Raw genomic sequence first — 9,200 nt, 5'->3', positions numbered from 1 at the left:
ATACCAATTTTGTAGATACATTACAACTATTTTGACAGTTATTTCAACAGTCCCTGTGGCGCAGAGGATAGCGCGTTGGACTTCTAATCCAAAGGTCGTGGGTTCGATCCCCACCAGGGATGCTTAATAATTTCTTTTTGGTTCGCATACTTTTGATAAATTTATAAATTTGCAGTTAAAATGATTGATCAGAGATGTCTTGTTAAACTATTTTGTAACCATTACTGAGCGTACTTATATTGGTTGTAACATTTCTAGCGAACGGTAGTAAAATATATTATATATTAAATTTCTATTAAAAGTATAAATGTGATTTTTGAAAAATCTTGGTTGTCTACTAGAAACTGGTTCTTCTACTGTGAATACAAACTTACTATTCAATGAAGTATTTGAGTATTAAGTGGACGACGTGCACGTAAAGAAATACACATTACGTAGTATATGGAAATTATTCCCATGATCTATTCAAAGACTTACTTGCAAGTCTATTAATGAAAAAAACATGTCTGTAATACCTAGGTACCTTCAACAACCTTAATTTATGAACGGCATCTAGGCATTTACTTACGGCCACGAGATATGTGGTTTTATAATTTTACATGTAACCAAGCCATTTATCCTCATCAGTCATCATTCATCCTTGAGAATAAAATTTATTAATCGCACCAATTCCAGAAACTTTTTGTTTTCCTAATCCGCTAATGTTTATATCAACGCCATCTGTCGACTCCATGTGGAACAAGTATGATATTTTGAACCACTTCATTAATAGAATTTTGTTCTTTGATATAAAAATTTAAATGTAAATATAATTTTAAACAGAACAGTTTTAAACCTATTAGGTATTCACTGGGCAGAATAATTAATGTTTTATTTAGAAAACGCAGTTTTGAGTGAAAAGAAAAGTTGAAAGGGCTGGACTTTGACAGATGCAATTATATGTATTATCTATGGACAGATGGCTGTCATTAAACAGGTGATAGGGTGTTGAAAAACAAATAGTGACTGATTTTGTAAAGTTCATCAAAATAAAACTTTAAACTAAATTTACAAACATGAGGCGGCGAGCGGGGGTCGGTGCGATACAAAAGCAGAAGTTGGAGCAAGAAAAATATAGAGAAAAAGGTTCTGAGATACAGGAGAATCAGTTTCAGCAGATGTCTAAACAGCTGGAAGTGTTTCGAGAGAACTTGGAGGAGTTCGCTACGAAGCACAAGAGCGAGATAAAGAAGAACGCACAGTTCAGGAGACAGTTCCAGGAAATGTGTGCTGCGATAGGTGTGGATCCTTTGGCGTCAGGAAAGGGATTCTGGTCAGTTTTAGGTTTGTAATGTTGATTTTTTAGATCCAAATGATATCTAGGCCTTTCTGTACATCTTGTATATTTGAGTGTGTGTCTTTCTCAATAAAAAAATCCGACACAACAAATAGCAAAATAAGCAAATGAATTTTGTGCCATGATCATTCCTTAAGTGTGTAAAAGTTTACTGTTTTACCTTCTCTTTGATTATCTGTTAGTTCTTTTTGTCATATCATTTTGTGTCACTATTTTACAGGTATTGGTGATTTTTATTATGAACTAGGAGTACAAATTGTGGAAGTGTGCTTAGCAACAAACTACAAAAATGGCGGGCTCATTACTTTGGAGGAACTGCGGACAAGACTCATAGCAGCCCGGGGCAAGGCGAAGAAACACCAGGACATCACTAATGAGGACTTACTAGCTGCTGTTAAAAAACTTAGAATATTTGGAAATGGGTAAGGACTGCAAAATTGTCACAAGTTTTCGGAGTATTCCATTTTTATAGTATTTTTTTAACCCAGTATCTATCTGTGTATTACTGTGATTATTTTCACCTAAAATTTGAAATGTCCTAGCTACTCATTTCTACAAAAAAGTGGAGGTTAATCTCTGTATCTACTGAAACAATTTTTTAAAACCATTTACTTATAGACAGTCACATCATTTGTTAGTTCTTTAGTAAGTATTATAGCAATACTAAAAAGTGACTCAGTAAGTGAGTACCTCTCCGTCATCTTGTACAAAGGAAGCATACCAATTATATATTTGACAGGAAATTGAAACAAAATCTTACTTAATTTTTATAAAAACTTTCTTTACAAAAATTATTGTCAATCTGTTTAAGAAAGAACACCTTATTACTTATAAGTACTATCTAATATGTGTGCCGTATGCCTTACTTAAGATATAATAATTCCAGGTTCACAGTGGTACCTATAGGCAAAGGAAAGTGGTTGGTGCAGTCTGTTCCTGGTGAGCTTAATCTGGACCAGACACTGGTGTTGCAGAAGGCCAGCAGTCTTGGCACGGCATGGGTGTCAGCTAGCATCCTGACGGGAGACTTAGGGTAAGAATGATTGTTTAGTTGCGTGCATTTATGGGGGCTAGTTTCGAAGGCAACTGAAATGTCCGTCCTCAATCATGAGCTGATATTGTATGAATGTTACTGATATTGAATATTGTAGATTTGAAAAGGAAGTTCTTGTTACTTTTAGTGTGACTCTGGCTGAATCAGTAAAATACCAAAGCATTTTTAGTTGGTTCGAGTATGATTTATCTCGACGCCATGTCATCATTAGTTTTTCGTTACGGACGAAAGTACTTCCTAGCAATAATTAATAATAATGTGTTCTGACTTATGGCCGCGCCTATTCAGTATTCACCTAGTTTTACGGTAGTACTCAAATAAATCTTCGTAATATTTCAGTTGGAACGACACAAGAGCTCAGAATGCACTAAACCACATGGTGAAGGAAGGTCTAGCCTGGATCGACACACAGGACAGTAAGGAATCGCTGTATTGGTTCCCTAGCATGTTCGCAGAGTGCGTCTCAGCGTGATTCGCTAATTTAAGCTTTATTGTCAAGTGAAAAGAGTTATATTGTGATTTTATATTTATGTTGAAATATACACCTCTGAACAAAGCGATTTGATTGTTCTTATATGTACCAAGTACGACTTACTGTACATAGACGAAGGATAGTTCTTTGACTTTTTGTGTATCTAAAAACGGTTGAGTATGGACCAACATAATTTATTAACGGGCTTACAGATAGAATCCAAGATAACTTATATATCATAATTATAGGTAATGCAAGGTGACTGCCTTTTTATTTTAAGGGAAGAAAAAAGAGGCTTCTCTAATAATATTTATTAATAATATAATATTGCACTGAGGTATAATTCTTAACACTACACAAGACAAAAATTATTCAAGAGGTATTTACGGTTTAGCGACTAAAATAACAATTCATTCTTTGACTACACTAGCTATAATTGTACTAGCCTTTGACAACAATAATATTAGGGCATTATCCATTACCCTGTAAACATGGCCAAACAATTTCGTATTGTTTTAGTAGGGTCAGCAGCCAAAGTTTTACATGTTAAAAATCAAGCTTGTATGTTGTGATATCTTGAACATGGTTAGACAGGGACAGGTTACGTATATTCATTGGACTTGTCCGAAATTTGTCACGATGTTCGTGAGTCATTGAGTGTTTTCAATAGAATTAATCTACCTGTTGAAGCGATTAATTATATCTCTTCCTTGACACTTTGGCTCAACATTTTTGAACCACCTGGTTTCGCCATCCTCCACCCAAGATACTAACGTCGGTCTGTTAATCTTTGATTCGTTCTGAATTATTGTGATTAAAGCAGTCGTCATTTTTCGGTGAATAGCTAAAATCGATAAACGTCCTCGAAAACGTTGATAACAAAACTATAAAAGTTCTAACTGTTGTTGCTAACACCATCTAAGTTGTGTAAAATGCCAATTTTGTAGTCATTATGCTAGCTATTGCTGTCCTCTGAGGATCCAATGTAAGGCAGTTTTAGTTTTGAGCGAAGTTCTTTATTTTCTTTCTCCAAGTCATGAAGTTTTTTCTTTAATTTGTCTGTCATCTCCAAGTAGGATTCTTTCCATCTGTAAAGTAGGTAGAAACGGGGCTTATTAAGAAAATCATCATCATCATCATCGCGCCTATAGCTGTCCACTGCTGGACATAGGCCTCTCCATATGTTCTCCAGCGCAACTGGTTCATTGCCACCTGCATCCAAAGAGGCCCAGCGGCTTTTACCAGTGAATGAATGCATATTTAAATCTATTTCGTTAATAGGGTCCTATCACTTTCGCTTAGAGTATAACTGATGCAGTTTCGGAAACACCAATTAACTTAAGCGATGAGGGCAAGCCTTCAAAACATAATACCAAAAATAAAGTATCTAATAGATACGAGGTAATAGGATGTCTAGAGGATAAGAATCCGTGACAAACAGTCTTAAAAGGAGTATCGTGTTTCCCATTAACTGGGTCGAGGAGGTAAGTCAGCCAGTCGCTCCTTGTAAAATACTAGTAGTCAGCTACATCCAGTTGGACTAGAAGTTCCCAACACATCTGGGAAAATTCTAGGCTGATGATGATGATGAATGGATATAATTAATGTCATATTATTCTAGAGAAATCTACAGAAGATAAAATAAATAGATTTCGCTTCTCATAAATAATGGGATTACTTTTTACTGAGCTCCATTTGGTTTTCCAAATGTTTGTTCAATTCCACCACTTCCTCTTCTTTCGTAGTCACCATTCTGTAAAAGAGTGGAACACCATTTTGTGTTATATCTAAGACAAACGTCTGTGTTCAAATGTGATCTCAAATGAAAATTGCTAAATAAAATCAGCTGATCAAAATATAAATTATGTAAAAGGGAACCAAATATTCTGAAAAAGATGAGAGAGATCCTATTTTTTCCCAATTAGCAATATCATTAAAATTATGTACTGTTTTGCATTTTGGCTTGAGTTGAGCAATTTCTGCTGCTGACCATACATTCTATACTTACTTCTGGTTGAGTTCAGTACGTGATGCAAGCATGTTTTGTAGCTTGCTAACCATTTCGTGGGTCTCGTCCAAAGATTTCTGTAGGTGTTCCACTTGTAATCTGAAATTTGAGAATATTAATCTCCTTTAGAAATGAATTTATCATGAGCAAGCTTTATTTACTTTACTATTTCATTAGACTACATTTGTTGTATTAGAATGCATCGTAATATTAGATATGTTGTAAATTCCAACATTAACATTCAGCAGAAATAAATGTCTATCTGAAAAAATCAATGGAAAAATTTAAACATCAGACAGGACTTGATCATGCTAGTCCTGGCTAAGCGGACCAGTCGCTTTACTAACTAAGCTATCGAGGCCAATTGCCAAGAGTTCTAATTTTTACTGAATAAAATCGAGCTGAACTGTTTTAAAAAAAACGAAACTAAGTTACTAGACCTAACTAAAGTATGAAAATAAACTTGTTAACAACTCACTTAAGTTCGTCGCACTGTGTCTTCAACAATTGTTCCTCCCAATCTCTCCTCTTGGTCTCTCTAGTGTGAACATCCTGTATTCTCTGTATATCTATAACTAGACATTGTTTTTCGCACACCAGTTGTATGTTTCGTCTCTCTGATGATACCTTAAACATTTTAATTTTATAGATATTGTAAGTGTCATATGTATATTTATAATTTTAATGACCTTACTTTAGGGTTTGGGAGAGAGGGTATAAGCCCTTAGGAAAGAGCCCAGTTGTAATTTAATTGCAAAAAAAGAAATAAGACATGATTTATTTTGTCTAACATCAAAATATACCATAGTTTTTATCTACTTTATACAAGAAGTCTAAACATGTAATATTGAGTTAAATCTCACCAATTCTTGAAACATGGCCTCAAGTCTCTGTTCTGCTACAGCTAGTTTCGGATCCACAGTTTTCAAATTGTCCTTTTGCTGTTTCAAGAAACTTTCATTCGCTGCCAGTAGTATTTTATTTTCTCTGTGAATAAATAAATATTATTAATGCGCGTTCCATATTTCTGCCATATTTTAGGATAAGTGTCAAGTCTCATCAGATGTCGGATGGACTATTATCTGACTTACCCAACCCATTTACTGGGTCCTTACGTAACAGTATTTAATCGTAATTGTTCTTGGTAAAAGAGATGATATTAGAGAATAGACGTCTTTACTGTGTGCTCTGCAGTAAGACTTGAACATCTAGAAAATTGGGAAGTGCGGTGGGGAAAAGGATTCTTTATTTATGAAACATCTCTACTATTATTAACCACCAAGAGGTAGAGTATTACCGTTTACTGTTTCGTTACATACTCCTCAAAATGCTAAAAATCTAATTTTACCTCATCGTCTTGTTTAGAAGTAATCCCTTCTCCACAAGCTCAGCATCCAGATTCCTTATGTGTTGCAACATGTCTGAGACTTTTTCGTTATACCTCTCTTTATTTTCATCTATTTCTTTCCTGAACGATGTTTCTAACTTACTTCTGATGGTTGATAACGCGTGTTTGAGCTGAGTTATTTCTTCTGTAAATTAAAAATATTATTCAACGAGAGGCTTTGGACTTGAATATTTTTATGGATCTTGCTTTGGGCAAATATGTACAACTTTTCAAGCATGCACGAAGAAAAAGTTAATGGTTATGCCAATAGAAATAGTCACGTATACATACTATTTAATTCCTGAATAGATTTGAGAGCGTCATTCTTCTGTTTTGAAACGACATCGTAAAGCTGCAACGCTTCTGCCACCTATAAAATAGAATGTAATCATTAAAGGTAGCCATCCACCTCTTGGATACTAATAGGAAACATTTTCGACGATAGACTATAGGCAAAACCTTTAAGCAAAGCCTGCAAGTAAAGGAAAAACCTCTAGAAGTTCCTGTTATATTGCCCGAATAATAAATAAGCACAAAAGCTCTGACTTAAGCTCGATGTGTCAAAGGGAAACGATTATCTACCTTGGGACCAGTAAGTAAACTTTGTTGCCATTGACTGCTCGAATAGCCGAGTGGTGAAGGTCACCATTCCAAACCCACTGTCCATAGCCACGTATGCTTATTCAGAGTCTGGGTGCCTTTGAGCAAGTGACTGGAATGTTTGTAAAACCCCTCGCGACGCGGAAACTAAATTCCTCAGAACAGAAGACGTTAAAAAAAAATACGATGACAAAAACTCAACTTACCTTAGATTTTGCCTCTGCCTCCCTCTTCCCCTTCTCCAAGCATTCCTTCTGGCATAAACCCAACTGCCCTCTCAAATCCTCACTATTCTTCTTCTCAACTGCGAAATTCACTCTAAACTCTTCTAAACTCTTGCTGACTTCACTTAATTTGTCTTCTATCTCTTTACCTCTCTCTTTGTAAGTCGCAATCTCCTTTTCTTTACTTTTTAAATCATTTTCTAAGATGTGGTTCTTTGTTTGCAAGTCTTTTAACTTCTTTTCTAGTTCGATGTAGTCTGTTAGCGCCGTTTCTAGTTTAAATTCTAGATCTCTAGTGTCGTTCGGATGCTGTAAAATGATTTTAAAACATTAATATTGTTGGAGCAGTATACTTGCTCTGGTAATTGAAGCAGATTAGGCTAGGCAAAAATTGTAATACTTTTATCCCTGTTGTTTTTAAAAGTTATATGAAACTTTTTAACATTTTACCTGTTTTCCTCTGCTGCTTTGGTATGTTTTTAATTCAGTTTCCAAAGCGTCTATAGTTTTCTGAGAAGTTTGCCACAGCACGTGCAGGGAATCTCTTTCCTGGAAAATGTTTTACAAGTAAATATCTTCGTTATTGTAAGGGAAACGGAAGCGAAGCTCTGCCACCGCTTAACCGAATAAAGGGAGGCCATTGCAAAAGTGTGGAACTAATTAGGATTACATAATACCAGCCTATTAATGTCCCAATGGTAGGCACAAACCTATTCCCATATAGGGAAGATTTGAGTATATATGACTTAGTTAAAAAGGCTTCAGATTTTTGTCATCTATAGTAATGTTAAGTATTTTCTGCACTGTGGGTCCTGACCTGTCCACAAACAAAAGTAGAAGGATCACCAAGCCGCATAAAGAAGACATGAACCCAGACCTTGGCAAGAAAAGAGTTCTGTTTCCTCAGCTCGTCCAACTCCTTGCTGCTGTCCTGGCTCTGGTTGATGGCATGTCTGGCGTTGTCCAACTTCTCTTTTAGAAGCATCCCCACTTGTTTGGATAGCTTCTGGTTGTCGCAGATCAATGAACGGATTTCCTCTTCTACAACTGTTTGGTTTTGCTGTGAAGAATGAAGTATAATTATGGTTTAATAGAGAATTAAAAATTGGTAATGAATTAGAGTTGTTTGTCCCGCATAAGGATATAAATGCTTTAAAAAAAGAGAACAAAGCGGTTTTACTTTATTTTATGGCGCAACTTGTGATTAGTAGTTCAGGGCACAGTGGACTGATCTAAGCCAAGTTCCTAGATATTAAACCAATTGACGTCTGGAATTATTACAGTTTTTTCAGTTAACTAAAATCTTAGACGCAACAGGAGTACGTGAGTGGTAAGACCGAAGTGTGAACTGGTACGAAGTGGGACAGAGTGGTGCAAAAAGTTAAGTGTCTCTGCCTTATTTTATATAACTTAAAGAAAAGCGACTCATATTTACTTGAAAATATAGCGAATATTTTAACTATATTTATGTATGGCAGGATTCAAGTTATAACTCTAAAAAGGTAAGTAATCGGACAAAGAAAGAGCAACGACAATTAATAAAGTCCCAAACTAATGTTACACCTTTTTGCGTACAACTCGTTGCTAAGATACGGTATGACATTAAAATTTATGTAAATACGAGTAAGATAGGTGCCAATAAATTTTGAAAATAGGAGATATTATTTAATAAATAACTATAATGGTGGCCATACCACGAATTAGGCACAAATTATTACATTATGTAATGAGTAAGATACTTTTATCTACTCGTATAACAAGTAAAACAGAACCCTTTTTGACTCACCCTGTAGTATTCTACTTCAGTCTGAAGAGTATCGATTGTTGTATTTTCCATAATAATTAAGTCATATGGAACATTCACACACACGTAATAACAATATTATAAATTATATAAAAACTTAATAATTTAGTTCAACTTTTAGAGACCACGTTTTGTTTACATTTCGCGCCCCGGAAACGTCAAATCTGGTTGCTAGGCAACTCAAAGTTCAAGTTCAGAAACAAAATGCAAAACTACGTAAAAAATCGGTATTAATAAAATACCACATGGATGCACGTAATGAAATTTAATTTTATTCATATTTAAATCATAAGTTAATAAAATTATCAAAACAAT

At 35.1% G+C, this 9,200-nt stretch overlaps 2 protein-coding genes and 1 non-coding gene across 3 annotated transcripts; 2 read left to right on the top strand and 1 right to left on the bottom strand.

The window, feature by feature from the left end:
• The first annotated feature begins 49 nt into the window (after positions 1–49).
• Trnar-ucu lies at positions 50–122 on the top strand. Its single transcript has one exon. It is a non-coding gene; the product is annotated as a tRNA-Arg (tRNA).
• An 837-nt stretch (positions 123–959) lies between these two features.
• Positions 960–2,950, top strand: LOC113499893 (vacuolar-sorting protein SNF8). Its single transcript, XM_026880480.1, has 4 exons — positions 960–1,323; positions 1,557–1,758; positions 2,223–2,369; positions 2,730–2,950. Exons 1-4 carry the CDS (start codon positions 1,056–1,058, stop codon positions 2,860–2,862), a joined length of 750 nt encoding a protein of 249 aa, XP_026736281.1. The 5' UTR covers positions 960–1,055; the 3' UTR covers positions 2,863–2,950.
• Positions 2,951–3,158: 208 nt separating this feature from the next.
• Positions 3,159–9,148, bottom strand: LOC113499887 (myosin-13-like). The gene is made up of 11 exons (XM_026880472.1): positions 8,868–9,148; positions 7,959–8,141; positions 7,532–7,630; positions 7,064–7,390; positions 6,549–6,627; positions 6,219–6,402; positions 5,734–5,857; positions 5,349–5,497; positions 4,871–4,969; positions 4,541–4,615; positions 3,159–3,950 (listed from the first exon to the last, which is right to left on the bottom strand). Exons 1-11 carry the CDS (start codon positions 8,916–8,918, stop codon positions 3,818–3,820), a joined length of 1,503 nt encoding a protein of 500 aa, XP_026736273.1. The 5' UTR covers positions 8,919–9,148; the 3' UTR covers positions 3,159–3,817.
• Positions 9,149–9,200: the final 52 nt, after the last annotated feature.

Source organism: Trichoplusia ni, chromosome 13 (assembly GCF_003590095.1).
Source record: "Trichoplusia ni isolate ovarian cell line Hi5 chromosome 13, tn1, whole genome shotgun sequence".
NCBI classification, from domain to species: Eukaryota; Metazoa; Arthropoda; class Insecta; order Lepidoptera; family Noctuidae; genus Trichoplusia; species Trichoplusia ni.
The sequence above is the reverse complement of the archived record's forward strand: the minus strand, read 5'-3'. Positions and strand labels throughout refer to the sequence as shown.

What these genes read in the sequence shown, in the direction of transcription:
- LOC113499893 (XM_026880480.1), top strand. Translation starts at nt 1,056, where the DNA reads ATGAGGCGGCGAGCGGGGGTCGGTGCGATACAAAAGCAGAAGTTGGAG. An exon ending in GGGATTCTGGTCAGTTTTAG is followed by an intron (nt 1,324 to 1,556) that starts GTTTGTAATGTT and finishes ACTATTTTACAG; the next exon opens with GTATTGGTGATTTTTATTAT. An exon ending in CTTAGAATATTTGGAAATGG is followed by an intron (nt 1,759 to 2,222) that starts GTAAGGACTGCA and finishes TAATAATTCCAG; the next exon opens with GTTCACAGTGGTACCTATAG.
- LOC113499887 (XM_026880472.1), bottom strand. Translation starts at nt 8,918, where the DNA reads ATGGAAAATACAACAATCGATACTCTTCAGACTGAAGTAGAATACTAC. An exon ending in AGGCAGAGGCAAAATCTAAG is followed by an intron (nt 6,628 to 7,063) that starts GTAAGTTGAGTT and finishes TCTATTTTATAG; the next exon opens with GTGGCAGAAGCGTTGCAGCT. An exon ending in CAAATGGAGCTCAGTAAAAA is followed by an intron (nt 3,951 to 4,540) that starts GTAATCCCATTA and finishes CCTACTTTACAG; the next exon opens with ATGGAAAGAATCCTACTTGG.